General features: G+C 40.8%; 1 protein-coding gene across 1 annotated transcript in view; it reads right to left on the bottom strand.

Moving 5' to 3' along the window:
• The window catches only part of LOC138651169 (myelin-associated glycoprotein-like), a 33,488-nt gene extending 14,367 nt beyond the window's left edge, over positions 1-19,121 (bottom strand). The window contains exons 1-3 of the mRNA XM_069741190.1: positions 18,864-19,121; positions 1,280-1,329; positions 99-452 (exon numbers count right to left, since the gene is read on the bottom strand). Of these exons, the coding sequence (XP_069597291.1) occupies positions 99-452; positions 1,280-1,322 (397 nt within the window). The 5' untranslated portion in view covers positions 1,323-1,329; positions 18,864-19,121. The remainder of the gene's footprint in view (positions 1-98; positions 453-1,279; positions 1,330-18,863) is intronic.
• Positions 19,122-20,665: the final 1,544 nt, after the last annotated feature.

Raw genomic sequence — 20,665 nt, 5'->3', positions numbered from 1 at the left:
ATTTTGCAACTCTGAGATTACATAGCAAAAGCCTGCTGACAGAGTCATTGTACAGTATATAAGAGCATCTTAAAAATCTCATAATGACCATAATTTACCTGAAATATTCAGCCAGACAGAAGACCAGTATGAATACTTAAAATGTGCCATTTCCACCCGGAACTTGTAGATCTTTGAGTTTTCAGGCTGGACGTTATGGATTTTTATGGAGCAGTTACCATTGCTTAAGTCTCCTATGAAAGACGTGTGAATCTCAGGAGTTCGGCTATTAATAAATTGTGGACCCATTGTGTTTTCAGTTATGGAGCTGAACCATATTCCCGTAATTCTGTCACTTGGTGGTTTAGGATCTGAGTAACTATAACTGCAGGGGATCACAACACAAGAGTGTTTCATTGCCCAAAGTTTTGTGGGAACATCAAGGTTATACTGCGCAGAACTGTACTGAAGACCTTGAAAAGAACAAACAAAACATTGCAAAAAATTACAAAAGCACAGTATATTTTACATTTGGTTATCTTATATCATTACTTATTTTTTTTCAATCATCAAGTTGTTAATAATGGAATTGTTGTGGATTACAAATATGCCAGAATATCCCATGAAACATTAAGTTTTGACACTCTAGTCAGTGGTAACGTCAGTGATCATAAAAATGGCATGGCTTTCGCTGTGATTCTCCATGGACAAATGGCAACTTAAGGAGCTGAGATACATCACCAGTTCTTATGTTGCAGCATAACTAAGTACTTTTCCTACTCCCAAGCCAAAGAAAGTTGGTATCACTTTTCTACTTCACTTCTTCCCGACTTCTGCTTGCCAGGACAAATCTGCTTCCTGGCTTCTGCTTGCTAGGACAAATATGCATCCCGGCTTCTGCTTGGTCGGGCACAAGGGCAGGGTTCATTTCTGATTAATGAATTATCAGAAAAGTGGTATGATTGCATCATTGGCCTGAACTGTGCATTTTACAATGCTGCAAGCAGAGTCAGCTTTGGTACTGCAGCATCAGTGCAGTGTGATGACACTTATGTTGTCCACATCCATAATCTCTATAGCAAAGTGCATGTAAGCATACAGGTAACTGCTGATAGAAATGAGTGGTGGCTGGTAACCTATGCAATGAGCAGTAAAAAAAAAATCTATTTTTTTAACAAATAAATTGCAAACTTGCTTATTTCTAAAATTACTTTGCACTTTTCCCCATTTAATAAGGTGAGCCATCCCCTTTAAGAAATTTCACTTTCTTTAAGTAGGTAAACTATGTAAAGTTGGATACCTTTCAATAAGAAGGCGATGAATATATTATGCCTCTGGTCCATGGTAGAGCTAAAAAGGAAAGAAAGACTCATGATGAATATGTAGATTACTGTACATTCTTTTGTTAGCCTGTTACATTAATGATCGTACATTATTGTATCGGACAGAAAAAATATAAAGCAATATTTTTATTTCTCACTTCCCAACTGTTGAAGTTATGGATACAATTAGTTCAAATATTTTTTTTTGGTCTATGAAAAAGTAGAACAAATAAATAAGAATGTTTTACATGGTATTTCCACTACAAGGTGGCTCTTCAAATTCAGTACCAGCAAAGTGCCCCCACAAAAGCCAAAGAGCATTGATGACTCGAAAGTAAAGTCAGCGCATGCGCACCATGCAGCAAAGCAAGCTAAACTTGCACCGGAGCGCAAATGGGATATACTGCACTGTGTGTCAGCCACAAGAGGCAGGGAAGGAGGACGGTGATTGTAGGAAGAGAGTAGGAACCGGATCAAGATCACAGATGCCCATCTGACCGGACCGTGCTGTCTATGGGTATAATAGAAGGTCTTTGTTATGCTATGTAGAGGGGTTTGGAAACATACATACAGCATACTAGAATGCCTTAAAGGTGGTGGCCGTACTATATATTGGAAATATCTGGTAATAGATTCCCTTTAAACTGTAAAAGTAGAGTGTTCCTCGTGAAAAATAACAACAGAGTGCTCCCTAATAAAGCACCTAATAAGCAGTGACAACAGGGTGCTCCCTGATAAACTGTACCAATACATTGTCTCCACGATAGACTACAGCCCCTCCAAAAATCCATAAAAGTGCCAACCAAGGGCTTACTAATCAACAGTACTCAGATAGTTTGACCCTAACAAACAAAACCAACCGAGTGCTCCCAAATAAACAGCACCAACATAGTGACCATGATAAACAACACCAACATAGTGACCGTGAAAAACAGCACCAACATAGTGACCATGATAAACAGCACCAACATAGTGACCATGAAAAACAGCACCAACATAGTGACCGTGAAAAACAGCACCAACATAGTGACCATGATAAATAGCACCAACATAGTGACCATGAAAAACAGCACCAACATAGTGACCGTGAAAAACAGCACCAACATAGTGACCATGATAAACAGCACCAACATAGTGACCGTGAAAAACAGCACCAACATAGTGACCGTGAAAAACAGCACCAACATAGTGACCATGATAAACAGCACCAACATAGTGACCATGATAAACAGCACCAACATAGTGACCGTGAAAAACAGCACCAACATAGTGACCATGATAAATAGCACCAACATAGTGACCATGAAAAACAGCACCAACATAGTGGCTGTGAAAAACAGCACCAACATAGTGACCATGATAAACAGCACCAACATAGTGACCGTGATAAACAGCACCAACATAGTGACCATGTAAAACAGCACCAACATAGTGACCATGATAAACAGCACCAACACAGTTACCATGAAAAACAGCACCAACATAGTGACCGTGATAAACAGCACCAACATAGTGTTAGTGAAAAACAGCACCAACATAGTGACCGTGATAAACAGCACCAACACAGTGATTGTGATAAATGCACCAACAAAGTGACCATGAAAAACAGTACAAACAAAGATTGTGAATCAAATGAATGGGTAAAGATGCATCTAAGAGGGATTAATAACATCGATTCTCCTGGATCCAAGAGCTTACATTCCATATTGCACTGATTGGCGAAGTGATCCCCCAAGGAGAACACAGAACTAATTTCTTCATTTTTACAATATTTTTCAATTTTCTTGAAGTGTAGATTGATGAGTTCTGTTTTTATCCACATTGTTATTGTTATCCCATGCCAGAACACATCAGGAGGGCATTTAGTGGAAGTTTCCCCTATCCAACTTTTTTATCCATCCCTTCCCCTCTTTGAGAAGCCACATCTCTATAGGGTTAAATGAAAACATTATTTCCGCCTGCCGCCATCACTTTAGTATATTACGGTCTACTTTATATGAACTGTATTCGAAAGGAGGGGTAAGAATTGCACTCAGGATGGCTGATGCAGTCAAACTCTTTGCCAAGAACGGTTATGATAGATCTAAGTTTGTAAATATGCATTGATCTTTATTGTAATCTTGGTTTTACATAGGACTGCAAGTAAGTCTTCAGATGTGTTTTAACTCCAGGCATTTGCATGATGCAGAAAGAGCGCTACCTCAAAGAATGAAATGGCAGAATAATATCGGTAGTGTGCAATTGGTGCTACTAAAACTATGATAAAATGACATTTAGGATACTGTGCAGGCGGAGAGTTGTAGATTTGCAACAGTCAGAGAGTCACAGGTTGAGGGACACAGTTAAGGATCATTAGAAAACAAGACCTCCAATAAGTCAACCTCATGTTACAAGCTGGGGGCATTTCTTTGGTAGACTGATATTGGAAGTCGAGGGGTTTTCCAAGTGCCAATATATTCCTTATTCTACCTTGTGTCGTTAACTTTTCGTTTCCATTCTGTGAATTCATAACAAATTCACAACATAAATGAAAGAGAAACTTAAAAAATCGCAGACATTTTTTACAAGAAGGTTGTGGCAGTTCATGAGTTAGGAATACCACCAATCACCCAAACAAAGGGGCTCGGTAATGATCCGTATCCATATAGCTGAGATATACATTACTCAGATAAAAAGTTGGTTCCTATTAAACCAAAACTTTCATTGGTCTTTCAATGTAGAACCCATCCTATGACCGTCAAGAAGATAACTAACTTTTCCAAGTCCCCCGTACCGAGATCTCAGCCGAGCGCTCCTGTGTCCTCTACGGGAGAGCCTCTTCTAGACTCTACGGATTGTGGCTTATCTCTCAAAATTAAAAATAGGATTGGCTGTCGTAACTTTGACTCGCTGGACCCTTCTCTTCCATGACCCTTCTCTTCCACGACATTATCTGTCAGGAGATAGTTGAGAAACCCATGTACATAATAGTTTGATGTCTGATCCAGTCAACATGAGTGGGTTTGGCTGTCATTAGTGGGGTCTTTACAGTCGTAAGATGACCAACACCACCTTCTTGCTCCAAAATATCAGATGGTCCAAATACTCTATGAAGGCGAACTCTACCTTAGCTTCTAATGTGAAATGCCATTGAGAAATGATGGAAGCTAATATTCCTGGTAAATAATATTTGAGAACCCCATAGATGTTCATAATTAATGGTAAATTGGCCAAAACCCTTGGCATGGCTTAGAAATTTCAAAGGCTCGAAAACACCAGCGCAAACAATGCTGGACCATGGATCCTAATGGCACAGTACAAAGTTTAGGTGGTCAACCAGAAACATTATGGGATCATCAAATGGGATCTTCACCCACAATTTGGACCATTTATTCTATGTGCAAAAATAATAAATATAAAGAAGGGCAGCCATCTATTTATTACAAAGGAGAATTGGGCTCAGAATCACTAAGGGTTCCATCAGTTGGACTCTCACCAGTGATATTAAGCCTTAAATCAATACCAACATTATCGAAGATGATAAATGTTTCACTATATAGATAAATATGATATGTAGCCGAGAGATAAAAGTGAAGCGCAAGGGCCCACAACAATAACGCCAGTGGGCCACGATTGGTGTAAAATAGGTTAAAAAAATAATGCCGTGAAAATAAATTCTAATATCAATAAAAAAAACCATAGGGGTAATTATAATACTAGATGTCTATGCCCAATGTCAAGGGAAAAAGCGGTGGAAGGTATCAGCCTCAAGGAAACCAATAAATGCTACCTTGAAAATAAAATGTTAAAATGGGATTTTCTTTGAAGACTCTAAATACGGTACATATATACAGTGCTGGACTAACAAAGCTATCTACTGAAAGTTTACAGAACCTTACCCCTGGGATTCGCGCTTTGTTTCTGCATCATATCTTTCCCTTTTTCATATTTTATAATATATTTAAATCTTCAGAAAAGCAGAAGTCATGAGCTCATTGTAGAAGTACCGTATTGAAAATCAGCTGAATAATCATATTCCTACTGTCCCAAAAGAATTGGGCAATGAACTTATATTTTGAATCGACATTTCTCGATTTAATCTTAGTTACAATTCGCAGGTTTGTTAAAATATCTTTCTCAACTTATTTTTTTCTTCTCTGTTATTTGTCTACTTAATATTCCAAGTCCAAAAGGATGTGATATTATTCCTGGTCTGTGAATCATGGTGGTTAACATCTTTATAGCACATTAAGTTTGCATTCTCAAGTTGCCGAAAACTGCAACTTGATCACATTGTGTGTAGAGATGGATGTTCAGGTCCGGCGTGTTCAGCTAAACAGTTAAAAAAAGTTTGGGTACCAGAACAGTACTCGGCCCTGAATCTGGACCTGAACATGTGCATGACAGCACAGCAAACACTGATTCTGGTCAGCGGTAAAATCAAATTACAGCATGAGCCAGCAGCTGTGATAGGAGGTATAAAGTTTACCTCCTGTCACTAACGTGGACTGATTGGACTACTGCTCCCATCAGCATGCACCTGCTGCCACTAATAGCAGCAAGAGCAGGAGTGGCTGATGGGAGAATTCATCAGCCAGCAACTGCGCTTTAAATAAATGTTAAAAAAAAAACCGGCGGTTGTTCCCCTGTATTTTTGATAACCAGCCAGGCAATACTGACAGCTGGGGGCTGCAGCCCTCAGCTGTCAGCATTAGCAAAGCTGGCTATCCAAAATATAGGAATCCATGAGGCTTTTTCACATTCAAAAAGTCAGATGACGCTCCTTCCCTTCCAAGCCCTGCCGTGCACCCAAACAGTATTTTCCTCCCTCATATTGCATATCGGCGTATTCAGAAGAAATTGCACAACAAATTTTATGGTGCAATTTATCCTGTTACCCTTATGAAAATGCAACATTTGGGGATAAAAACATTTGTGGGGAAAATATTATTTTTTATCTTCACATATCAACATTATAAACTTCTTGGAAGCACCTGAGGGTTCAATGTGCTCAACACACATGTAGATCAGTACCTTGAGGGGTCTAGTTTCCAAAATGGTGTCACTTGTGGGGGATTTTTACTGTTTAAGCACATTAGGGGCTCTCCAAATGCAAAATGGCGTCAGCCAATTGTTCCAGTAAATTTTGCATTCAAAAAGTCAAAAGGTGCTCCTTCCCTTCCGAGCTCTGCCATGCACCCAAACGGTGATTTTCTCCCTCATGTGGGATTTTGTCATGCTCAAGAGAAATTACAAAACAAATTTTGGGGTACATTTTTCCCTGTTTCCCTTATCAAAATAAAAAAAATTGGATCTAAAGTAATTTTTTGTGAAAAAAAAGTTAAATGTTCATTTTTTCCACATTCCATAAATTCCTGTGAAGCACCTGAAGGGTTAATGGATCGCCCCATCAGGGCAGCGGGGTACTCGGTACCGGGTCCTTCGGTTCTCAGGGGGATGTCACGGTGGCCCTGGGACGTCCGTGAAAAAGGGAAAGGTCTTTAAAGGGATAAAGTTTGTGTTCATGACTAGTGTTGAGCGATACCGTCCGATACTTGAAAGTATCGGTATCGGATAGTATCGGCCGATACCCAAAAAGTATCGGATATCGCCGATACCGATATCCGATACCAATACAAGTCAATGGGACACCAAGTATCGGAAGGTATCCTGATGGTTCCCAGGGTCTGAAGGAGAGGAAACTCTCCTTCAGGCCCTGGGATCCATATTAATGTGTAAAATAAAGAATTAAAATAAAAAATATTGATATATTCACCTCTCCGGCGGCCCCTGGACATCACCGCGGGTAACCGGCAGGCTTCTTTGTTTAAAATGAGCTCGTTTAGGACCTGAGGAATGATGTCGCGGCTTCTGATTGGTCGCGTGCCGCCCATGTGACCGCCACGCGACCAATCAGAAGCCGCGACGTCATTCCTCAGGTCCTAAATTCCTAGAATGAGGAGTTTAGTGCCTGAGAATGACGTCGCGGCTTCTGATTGGTCGCGTGGCGGTCACATGGGCGGCACGCGACCAATCAGAAGCCGCGACGTCATTCCTCAGGTCCTAAACGCGCTCATTTTAAACAAAGAAGCCTGCCGGTTACCCGCGGTGATGTCCAGGGGCCGCCAGAGAGGTGAATATATCAATATTTTTTATTTTAATTCTTTATTTTACACCTCACTATAGATCCCATACCCGATACCACAAGAGTATCGGATCTCGGTATCGAAATTCCGATACCGCAAGTATCGGCCGATACCCGATACTTGCGGTATCGGAATGCTCAACACTATTCATGACGCCACCTGTGGTATTCGGTCTGGGTGACTGACGCTGCTTTAAGGGGTCCGCCGGGGTTATGTTATGGCAGCTAGATGGCATACCTTCCCACAGGTGAAGTATATCCCCAGGGCTTCCCGGTGTGTAGATGATGAATGGTGAGAGACGCAGAGAAGAACGAGGACACAAGGTTGCAGTCTCTTTACCTTCACTGAAGACTTCAGCATCCACAGTCCAGGGCACCGGATCACAGGGCAGGCAAAGTCCGGCCGGTTTGGAGGCAAATCCAGAGTCCCCTTTGTCTAGCTGGAAATCAGTAGCCTTCCCTTGTGCTGAAGTGGTGTAGTCCCTTACTGCCTATGGCTTCACATAAGGTCCTCACAGATGTAATGTCTCTCTTTCTGTCTCCCAGATAGGATAGGACAAACCCGTATGACTGGTGGCTTCAGGCGGTTTATAGGGACTCTAACATGCCCCAGCCTCTAAGGGGTGCCACCATGCTTCCTGGGTGTAGCGGCGGACAGGTAATTTGCAATTAGCTGTCCTTTCAGTCTCTGAAGTACAGCTTAGAGATCCTTACTCCCTCGGTATTCTGGCTGCCGGATTTCTGCGCCTCAGAAGGAGGCAGCCTGCTCCTGGCTGGTCTCCCTCTGATATCCTCTCCTTTGCTCTGACTTCCTTCATGCTTGCTGCAATATGTTCTGCTTTCTGAATGTCTCTTCCCAGGAGCTGCAGCACTTTAAGCCACAGGGCTCCTCTGCTTCCTTTCTCTCTGTCTTTCTAACAGGAACTGACTCTTTTCTCTCCAGATCTGGATGCTCTTATAGGGGAGTTCATCTTAAACAGGCTTAGAGCTCCCCCTTCAGGTCTGGAGTGTGAACATGTTGCATGCATTGTGTTACTTGACAAAGAGTTCTCCTTCATTGCCTCCAAACGTAGCATCACTCTCCCTGAGAGGAAAGCAATACCACTGACCAGACCAGGACCCTGGGGCGCCGCATTAATAAACTTCTTGAATGTAGTTTTGAGCACTTTGAGGGGTGCAGTTTTTAGAATGGTGTCACTTTAGGGTATTTTCTATCATATTGATCCCTCAAATGTGATGTGGTCCCTAAAAAAAATGGTTTTGTCAATTTTGTTGGAAAAATGAAAAATCGCTGGTCAACTTTTAACCCTTATAAGTTCCTAACAAAAAAATATTTTGGTTCCAAAATTATGCTGAAGTAAAGTAGACATGTGGGAAACGTTATTTATTAAGTATTTTCTATGACACCACTCTCATATTTTTGCCAAATTTATTTTTTTTTACAAATAAACGCAAGTCATGTCGAAGAAATTTTTACCACTATCATGAAGTACAATATGGCACAAGAAAACAATGTCAGAATCACCAAGATCTGTTGAAGCGTTCCAGAGTTATGGCCTCATAAAGTGACAGTGGTCAGAATTGTAAAAATTGGCCATTAACGGGCAAACCACCCTCGGGGGTAAAGGGCTTAATATCAAATATGGTTATGTAAATAGTGTCATTATAGAAAACCCCAGGAAACACAAGAGCTCATATGATTATTTGGACTGAAAATACAATTTATGGCTCTTCAAAGACAAAGACTAAAAATAAAAGTGTCTAAATGAAAATTGACAGAGATGGGAACGGTTTACTTTTAGTAAACAGATCATTCTGGGAGTTTAGTACTAGATGTGGTTTTTGTTGTCAGCTATATAATGAGTAACAAACACAACTAGAAGGAGGAAGTTGATGGGAACGTCTCAAAAAAAGATGATGTACAAAAAAGTACATTCTATATGGGTAGGGTTTCAAACACTAAGAATCCTTCTAATTGCCAGTATGGGTCACTTCTATCTCCCATTTGAATGGAGCGGCAGTGCACATGCTCCATTCATTCCTATAGACTGTATGAGCCCTGTTCAACCAGGATGCCCATTTAAAAAAGATCAAAACTTGAACACGTGGAAAAATTGCCACATGCACAAAAGTTGCAACACATGCAAAAGTTGCCTCACACAAAACTTGCACCTACTCAAAATGCACCACACATAAAACTCGCCATGCGCAAAACTCGCCATGCGCAAAACTTGCTGCACACAACTTGCTACACTAACCTGTCACATGCAACTCGACACACAAAAAGTTGCTACACGCATGTTGCCACACAAAACTCATCTCACAAAAGTCGCTACATGCATGTCGCCACACGCAACTCAACACACACAACTTGACAAACGAAACTCGCCCTAAAACACATACAAGTCTGGTATTAGCCTTCAAAAATAAAAATCTGATTAATAAGCAGACAAACTACAAGAGCAACAAATGTACCATATAGGAAATACAGCAGCTGTCAGTCACATGACCTGTCTATTATGTGTATGTGGGAGCTAATATATACTGCCAGGGGGAGGGCTTCCTGTTGGCTGGGGATTTATCAGGCTGCCAATTTATCTTACAAATACTGAGGTAAAAATACTGAGCAAATAACGTGTTAACGAGGTCTAATACAGGAGATCACACAGGTATATACTATATACAGGGGAGATGACACACAGATATATACTATATACAGGAGAGATGACACACAGGTATATACTATATAGAGGAGGAGATGACATACAGGTACATACTATATACAGGAGGAGATGACATACAGGTATATACTATATACAGGAGGAGATGACACACAGTTATATACTATATACAGGAGCAGATTACCTACAGGTATATACTATATACAGGAGGAGATGACATACTGGTATATGCTATATATAGAAGATGACATACAGGTATATACTATATACAGGAGAAGATGACACACAGATATATACTATAGACAGGGGAGATGACACACAGGTATATACTATATACAGGAGGAGATGACATACAGGTATATACTATATATAGAAGGAGATGACATACAGGTATATACTATATATAGGAGGAGATGACATACAGGTATATACTATATATAGGAGGAGATGACATACAGGTATATACTATATATAGGAGGAGATGACATACAGGTATATACTATATACAGGGGAGATGACACACAGCAGGTATATACTATATACAGGGGAGATGACATATAGGTATATACTATATACAGGAGATGACATACAGGTGTATACTATATATAAGGGAGATGAAAAACATGTATATACTGAGGTGAAAATGAGAGGTGTGAGGTGAAAATGAAAAGGTGTGAGTGCAAAATGAGAGGAGCGAGGGAAAATAGTGGAGTGATCGGAAAATGACATATGTGAGGTCGAAATGACAAGTGTTAGGCGGGAATGAGAGGAGTGAGGGAGAAAATGAGAGATGTGAGGGGGAAAATGAAAGATGTGATTGGGAAAATGAGAGCCGTGATGGGAAAATAAGAGAATTGAGGTGCTCTAACTAACCACAGATATTTACTATGCCCATGCAACGCCGGGCTCTTCAGCTAGTCTAATATATAAAGCTGAATGTGTGTGCATGTGTATGTATGTATGTGTGTGTGTGTGTATGTGTGTGTATGTCCGGGATTGGCATCTGCACTGTCGCAGCTACAGCCACAAAATTTTGCACAGTCACACGTCTGGACCCCGAGAGCGTCATAGGCTATGTTGTGAGGCAAAATTGTAACCCCGCACGTTCCAATTCACCAAACAATTTTCGCCCCTATCTACATAATGGGGAAAAAGTGAAAGGAAAAGTGTTGGAGGCAAATTGACAGCTGCCAGATGTGAACAAAGGGGGACTTAAAGAACGAGAGCGATGGCGCCAAAGAGTATATACCGTACAGTATATACAAAAGTCACCGCTCAAAACCCGCCCCGCGCAAGATTCGCCACATGCAAAATCGCCACATGCAAAACTAGGCTCATGTGCAAAGCTCATCTTATGAAAAACTCGCCACACGCAAAACTTGAACACGCGGAAAAATTGCCACATGCACAAAAGTTGCAACACATACAAAAGTTGCCTCACACAAAACTTGCACCAACTCAAAATGCACCACACATAAAACTCGCCATGCGCAAAACTCGCCATGTGCAAAACTTGCTGCACACAACTTGCTACACTAACCTGTCACATGCAACTCAACACACAAAAAGTTGCTACACGCATGTCAGCAAACAAAACTCACTTCACAAAAGTCACTACATGCATATCGCCACATGCAACTCAACACACACAACTTGACACATGAAACTCGCCCTAAAACACACACAAGTCTGGTATTATCCTTCAAAAATAAAAATCTTATTAATAAACGGACAAACTACAAGAGCAACAAATGTACCATATAGGAAATACGGCAGCTGTCAGTCACATGACCTGTCTATTATGTGTATGTATGAGCTAATATATCCTGCAAAAAATGTGTGAATGAGGTCTAATAGAGGAGGAGATGACACACCGATATATACTATATACAGGAGGAGATGACACACAGATATATACTATATACAGGAGGAGATGACATACAGGTACATACTATATACAGGGGAGATGACACACAGGTATATACTATATACAGGAGGAGATGGCATACAGGTACATACTATATACAGGAAAGATGACACACAGTTATATTCTATATACAGGGGAGATGACACACAGGTATATACTATATACAGGAGGAGATGACACACAGGTATATACTATATACAGGGGAGATGACACACAGGTATATACTATATACAGGAGGAGATGACACACAGGTATATACTATATAGAGGGGAGATGACACACAGGTATATACTATATACAGGAGGAGATGACACATAGGTATATACTATATACAGGAGGAGATGACATACAGGTATATACTATATACAGGGGAGATGACATGCAGGTATATACTATATATAGTAGGAGATGACATACAGGTATATACTATATACAGGAGCAGATGACACACAGATATATACTATATACAGGGGATATGACACACATGTAAATACTATATACAGGGGAGATGACACACAGATATATACTATATTCAGGATGAGATGACTTACCGTTATATACTATATACAGGAGCAGATGACACAGGTATATACTATATACAGGAGGAGATGACATAGATATATACTATATACAGGGGAGATGACACACAGGTATATACTATATACAGGAGGAGATGACTTACAGGTATACACCATATACAGGAGGAGATGACAAACAGGTATATACTATACACAGGGGAGATGACACACAGGTATATCTATAAACAGGAGGAGATGACATACAGGTACATACTATATACTGGAGGAGATGACACGCAGGTATATACTACATACAGGAGGAGATGACATACAGGTACATACTATATACAGGAGGAGATGACACATAGGTATATACTATATACAGGAGGAGATGACATACAGCTATATACTATATACAGTGGAGATGACATACAGGTATATACTACATACAAGAGGAGATGACATACTGGTATATACTATATACAGGAGGAGATGACATACAGGTACATACTATATACAGGAGCAGATGACATACAGGTATATACTATATGCAGGAGGAGATGACATATAGGTGTATACTATATATAGGAGGAGATGACACACAGGTGTATACTATGTACAGGAGGAGATGACATACAGGTATATACTATATACAGGAGCAGATGACATACACATATACTACATACAGGGGAGATGACACACAGATATATACTATATACAGGAGCAGATGACACACAGGTACATACTATATACAGGAGGAGATGACAAACAGGTATATACTATATAGAGGAGGAGATGACATACAGGTACATACTATATACAGGAGGAGATGACATACAAGTACATACTATATACAGAGGAGATGACACACATGTATATACTATATATAGGTGAGATGATATACAGGTATATACTATATACAGGAGCAGATGACACACATGTATATACTATATACAGGGGAGATGACACACAGGCATATACTATATACAGGAGCAGGTGACTTACAGGTACATATAGACAGGAGGAGATGACACACAGGTATATACTATATACAGGAGCAGATGACACACAGGTATATACTATATACAGGGGAGTTGACACACCGGTATATACTATATACAGGAGTAGATGACATACAGGTATATACTATATACAGAAGCAGATGACACACAGGTACATACAGTACTATATACAGGTGAGATGACATAATAATAATAATAATTTTTATTTATATAGCGCCAACATATTCCGCAGCACTTTACAATTAAGCGGGGACATGTACAGACAATAAATTCGGTACGAGTTAAGACAATTTAAACAGTGACATTAGGGGTGAGGTCCCTGCTCGCAAGCTTACAATTTACAAGGAAATGGGGGGACACAATAGGTGAAAAGTGCTTGTTATTTCAGGTCTGGCAATTATAATAAAAAGGGATTTTCATATAAAGATGCATGATCCGGTCATCAGGCCGTGTGTTTAAGTGCAATAGTCAAGTATCAAGTGCAGTTATCGTGTGCATGTAGGGTGTGGAGACAGATGAATAGTAGGGTGCAGACTCAGAGTAATATTTGGAAGGAGGGAACAGGGCACAGTTAGTTTACTGAGTAGTTGATGTGGTAGGCTTGTCTGAAGAGATGGGTTTTCAAAGCGCACTTGAATAGGTCGGGGCTATCAGTCTGATCGTCTGGGGAAGTGCATTCCAGAGAGCTGGCACAGCAGGAGAGAAGTCTTGGAGACGGAGGTGTGAGGTTCGGATTACAGGGGATGTTAGTCTTAGGTCATTTGTAGAACGGAGGGCACGTGTAGGGCGATAGACAGAGATGAGAGAGGAGATATAAGGTGGTGCAGAACTGTGGAGAGCTTTGTGGGTGAGAGAGATGAGTTTATTCTGGACCCTGTAGCGAATGGGTATCCAGTGTAGTGACTGGCACAAGATTGAGGCATCGGTAAAGCGGCTGGACAGAAATATGACTCTGGCTGCAGCATTCAAGATGGATTGGAGAGGAGAAAGTTTGGAAAGAGGGAGACCGATCAGAAGAGAGTTGCAGTAGTCCAGATGGGAATGAATAAGAGTGACAGTGAGAGTCTTAGCAGTTTCAAAGGTGAGAAAAGGTTGGATTCTGGAGATGTTTTTAAGATGCAGGTGACAGGAGCGAGTGAGTGATTGGATATAGGGAGAAAAGGAAAGTTCGGTGTCGAATATGACCACAAGACAGCGGGCATGCTGCTCGGGAGTTATGGTTGAACCCTCCAGGCTAATTTCGATGTTGGGTAGAGTGAGGTTAGTAGAAAGGAGAAACACAAAGAAGTTCCGTTTTGGAGAGATTTAGTTTTTAGGTAGAGGGAGGACATGATGTTAGAGACAGCAGACAGACAATCCTTGGTATTTTGAATTAGGGTAGGGGTGATGTCGGGGGAAGAAGTGTTTAATTGGGTGTCATCAGCATAGAGCTGATACTTGAACCCAAATCTGCTGATTGTTTGTCCAATAGGGGCCGTGTAATGAGAGAAGAGGAGGGGGCCCAGGACTGAGCCCTGCGGAACCCCGATAGTAAGTGGACGAGGAGAGGAAGAGGAGCTGGCAAAAGATACAGTGAAGGAGCGGTCAGAGAGGTAGGAGGAGAACCAGGAGAGGGCTGTGTCCTTGAGGCCTATGGAGCGGAGCATAGTGAGGAGGAGCTGGTGATCCACAGTGTCAAATGCGGCAGGTACATACTATATACAGGAGCAGATGACACACAAGTAAATGCTATATACAGTGGAGATGACACACAAATATATACTATATACATGAGCAAATGACTTACAGGTACATACTATATACAGGGGAGATGACACACAGATATATACTATATACAGGAGGAGATGACACACAGGTACATACTATATACAGGGGAGATGACACACAGGTATATACTATATACAGGAGGAGATGACACACAGGTACATACTATATACAGGGGAGATGACACACAGGTATATGCTTACAGGGGAGATGACACACAGGTATATGCTTTATACAGGGGAGATGACACACAGGTATATACTATACAGTATACAGGTGAGATGACACACAGGTATATACTATATACAGGAGCAGATGACACACAAGTATATACTATATACAGGAGGAGATGACATGCAGGTATATACTATATACAGGAGGAGATGACACACAGATATATACTATATACAGGAGGAGATGAAATACAGGTACATACTATATACAGGGGAGATGACACACACATATATACTATACACAGTGGAGATGACGCACAGGTATATACTATATACAGGGGAGATGACACACAGGTATATACTATATACAGGAGGAGATGACATACAGGTATATACTATATACAGGAGGAGATGACACACAGGTATACACTATGTACAGGAGATGACATACAGATGTATACTATATATAAGGGAGATGAGAAATATGTGTATACTGAGGTGAAAATGAAAAGGTGTGAGGTGAAAATGAGAGGAGTGAGGGAAAATAGTGGAGTGATCGGAAAATGACAGATGTGAGGTCAAAATGACAAGTGTTAGGGGGGAATGAGAGGAGTGAGGAGGAAAATAAGAGGAGTGAGGGGGAAAATGAGAGGCGTGATGGGAAAATGAGAGATGTGAGGTGCTATAACTGACCACAGGTATTTACTATGCCCAGGCAACGCTGGGCTCTTCAGCTAGTTCACTAATAAATTCCATTTTTGATGTTTTATACACCTACAATTAAAAAATAGTAAAAGGCCAAATACAGTTTCCTTTTCACTGCAATGAATCCACAAAAATCAAATGGTGTGCATAGGGTATCTGCATTTTATGTGCACCTATAAAGTTTTAAGGGCTTGCCCCACAAACAAAATACATTTTAATTAATATATCTTGGAATAATAATAGATTCCAAAATTGGATGTGTAAAAAAAATGTTCCTGTGCTGAGATAATCTTATAAATGTGCCCCTGCTGTGTACTGTGTAATGGCTGTGTCTGACCATACAGGAACATGGTCTGATCATACCACAACTCCCAGGCAGGGGAGGACACAAACAGAGTTTAGAGACTAAACAGAATGGGATCACAGAATCTGTTTTCTGCAAGGAAAAATACATTTCCTGCCTGTTTAAAAACATCTTTTACCTTGCAGAAAGAATGAGCTGCGATCCTGTGCTGTCCTGATTGTATAATCTCACTTGCTTCCTCCCCTGCTCAGGAGCTGTAGTATGTTTAGACCGTGAACTGGAGCAGCACTGCATGGTGAGACACAGCCATTACACAGTACACAGCAGTCATACATTTACAGGATTATCTTAGCACGGGAATATTTTTTTAAACTCACCCAATTAAGGTACTTACTTTTATTCCAAGATCTATTAAATAAAATGTATTTTGTTTGTGGGGCATCCCATTTAAATTCTTGAGTCTGATCCAGAAAACATGTTGATTTATTTTTACCTGAAAACTGTCAATTTATTATTTTCTGGTTTATTAAGCGCATTTATGCAATCGGATTTAAAACTATAGACTGTTCATGTCTTTGTCAGTGGGCAAACTTACGAAATCAGCAAGGGATCAAATACTTATTTCCCCCTCTGTACACACACTTCACGTACACATGTATATACACAAAGCACATCTGGTACATACCAGCCTGTCTCTTATTCAGTTCCTTTAGACTTTTGCAGACATGATACCTGACTTTGATGTCACCAAAATGTCCTTAAAACCCTGCTGTTGTCTTCGGTCTGGGGAGACCGATTTTGAACTTTGGTATTTTTTGGGGTGTTCAAGATGCGGTTCTGAAACTTGTGGTTGATTGACTTAAATGAGGATGGGTCGGTCGGCCACGGGTTTCAGAGCCGCATCTTGAATATTTGAAAGAATATTGAAGTTCAAGGTCGGTCGTTTTTGACCGAAGACAACAGCAGGGTTAAAGGGGTTGTCCTCTACTAGGACAACCCCTTCTTGATCTAATTGTTTGGCCCCCATAAAATAATAAAGCCTATTCCTGGCTCTGCTCCCACAGTGTCGGCACTTGCTCTCACCAGGGCTCTCATGCAGTGTTGTGAGACTGCGCCCAATCAGATCTAGCGTCACTGTCTTCGCCTTCGGACATTTTGAACAGGAAAAGGAAGTCAGTGTTGCAGCTGATCTTTGACTTCAACGTCATGCTCCTAACTTCTGAAGACCGAGACATTGAAACCAGTACTGATTTGGTGTCGGCGTAATGTGTCAACTCTGCACGACAGCACCATTGGAAAGCGAGTGCCGATACCGCTGGAACGGCGCTGGCACCGAAGGTGAGTATAGGCTTTATTACGTTATCAGGGCCAAGCGAGGGGTATGAGAAGACGTTATCTAAGTAGTGGACAACTTCTTTAAGCAGTCTTAACCTCTAAATAGAAATGCTGGGGGCCCCTAAGAGAGTGGGGGTCCTGGACAATTGACTATTCTGCCCCAACTCCTCCTCCAAAAATATTATTTTTGGAGTAGGGTTCAAATTTCAAGCATACTCTAAAAATCCTGTAATATCTTGCGAGGGCCTATTTTCAAGGAAAGTCTAATTTTCGGGGAAATATGGTGGATTGCAGAAATCACAGTATTGATTATCATATCTGATCAGGTAAACGCGATTTGCAGTAGCATGTCAACTGTATATTATTTTATGCTGATGGCACAGGATGTGCTCCTAAGCTCACATTATCACAATACCGTGATAGTATGGGATTTCACATCCATGTAAAATTGATCTTTATGATATCAGAAAAATAGTCTTTGAGTTTGTGTATTGGAAATTAGTCAGAAGGAAATAAAACTATCTCACTAGAGCCAAGTACTGGAGGTTGCCACCGTATAAGTCAATGTCTAAATGGGAGGCACTGGTAAGTGGTGGGGTACAACAATGTAGTATATCAACTAACTCACAAACTCAGAGATTGTTTCCAATTCTAAAGAGATGAACTTTTCTCAGGTGATTGTAATCAATTCACTTACAATGATCGGACAATGTCCCATATTCTCTCGAGAACCATCAGTGTACATCCCCACCGGACACTAGTTATTATACCGTGTCATCATCAAACTTTTTAATGAGTCTTGCCAAATAATGAGAGACATTAGCCAAGTCAGACCCCTATCTATCTAACTTATCACAGACTTTCTGTTCCAATTCCTCTCTCGTTTCAAGACTTCTGGTCAGTTTGATGTCTTCTTCGGTGAGGGTGACACTGACGATGTAAGATCCCTGTGCAAAAAGTGTCAGTATTGTGGAACTCAATCAGTTCCATGACAGTTTCAGACACTTACCTTCAGTGCTGACCTCTGGCAAGCAAAATTCAGACAGACAAGACAAAATGGTCTTCTACCAGGTCCAAGTTCTTGTGTCACCATTCTTAAGCCATTTCCACCTGCTAGTGCAAAATCATGTCACCACCCTGACCTCCTATAGCCACGCTCCTCCACCCTAAAACCAACACCTAGTAATACTGTTGTCCATGAGACTGATTAATGTATAGGGGCCGACCATTGCACAGTTCCTTCTCTGACCTCACCCCGTTTACTAATATTGGTAGGAAGGACAACTATCCCCTTGTGACCACTTGACAGTTTCCTTTCCGTCTTTTGATGTACTGGTTAACTACATTTATCTAAAGAGAGGAACCATTGCAATGTATATAGGAAGTGGTACAGGAAGCCAGCAGAGTTAAAGCAAAGCATGTGAGGTACGCTAAGTGTTACAGTCACACCAAAGAGTATAAAGGAGTTATGGCCGAAGAACAAGCATGTGATACAAGAAGATTTGTGTGAAGTTCTCAGGAATCTTTAGTGCTGGACTACGACATACACAGAAGATAAGATGACTCATAGCCAAGATTAAGCTGCCCCCAATAACGGAGCCCAGGACAGAAGAACGTGGTGTTTGCTTCCCCCCATCCACACCCCTTACAGTTCATGTGCCCCATCTGAGGTTCACACCACCTGATAGCAATCAGGGATGGGGCAAACCTGGTTCACGTATCCTGCTTCTATGATAAGTACTGTACATCCTTGGTGCCAGATTATATTAAACGCAATGTAGAGACAGAAGTTTACTTTTTTATGTTTAACCCCTTCATGACCCAGCCTATTTTGACCTTAAAGACCTTGCCGTTTTTTGCAATTCTGACCAGTGTCCCTTTATGAGGTAATAACTCAGGAACGCTTCAACGGATCCTAGCGGTTCTGAGATTGTTTTTTCGTGACATATTGGGCTTCATGTTAGTGGTAAATTTAGGTCAATAAATTATGCGTTTATTTGTGATAAAAACGGAAATTTGGCGAAAATTTTGAAAATTTCGCAATTTTCACATTTTGAATTTTTATTGTCAAACCAGAGAGTTATGTGACACAAAATAGTTAATAAATAACATTTCCCACATGTATACTTTACATCAGCACAATTTTGGAAACAAAATTTTTTTTTGCTAGGAAGTTATAAGGGTTAAAATTTGACCAGCGATTTCTCATTTTTACAATGAAATTTACAAAACCATTTTTTTAGGGACCACCTCACATTTGAAGTCAGTTTGAGGGGTCTATATAGCTGAAAATACCCAAAAGTGACACCATTCTAAAAACTGCACCCCTCAAGGTACTCAAAACCACATTCCAGAAGTTTATTAACCCTTCAGGTGCTTCACAGCAGCAGAAGCAACATGGAAGGAAAAAATGAACATTTAACTTTTTAGTCACAAAAATTATCTTTTAGCAACAATTTTTTTATTTTCCCAATGGTAAAAGAAGAAACTGAACCACGTAAGTTATTGTCCAATTTGTCCTGAGTACGCTGATACCTCATGTGTGGGGGTAAACCACTGTTTGGGCGCACGGCAGGGCTTGGAAGGGAAGGAGCGCCATTTGACTTTTTGAATCAAAAATTGGCTCCACTCTTTAGCGGACACCATGTCATGTTTGGAGAGCCCCCGTGTGCCTAAAAATTGGAGCTCCCCCACAAGTAACCCCATTTTGGAAACTAGACGCCCCAGGGAACTTATCTAGATGCATAGTGAGCACTTTGAACCCCCAGGTGCTTCACAAATTGATCCGTAAAAATGAAAAAGTACTTTTTT

This window comes from Ranitomeya imitator, chromosome 10 (assembly GCF_032444005.1).
Source record: "Ranitomeya imitator isolate aRanImi1 chromosome 10, aRanImi1.pri, whole genome shotgun sequence".
Lineage (NCBI taxonomy): Eukaryota > Metazoa > Chordata > Amphibia > Anura > Dendrobatidae > Ranitomeya > Ranitomeya imitator.
This window is presented reverse-complemented; position numbering and strand designations above follow the sequence as displayed.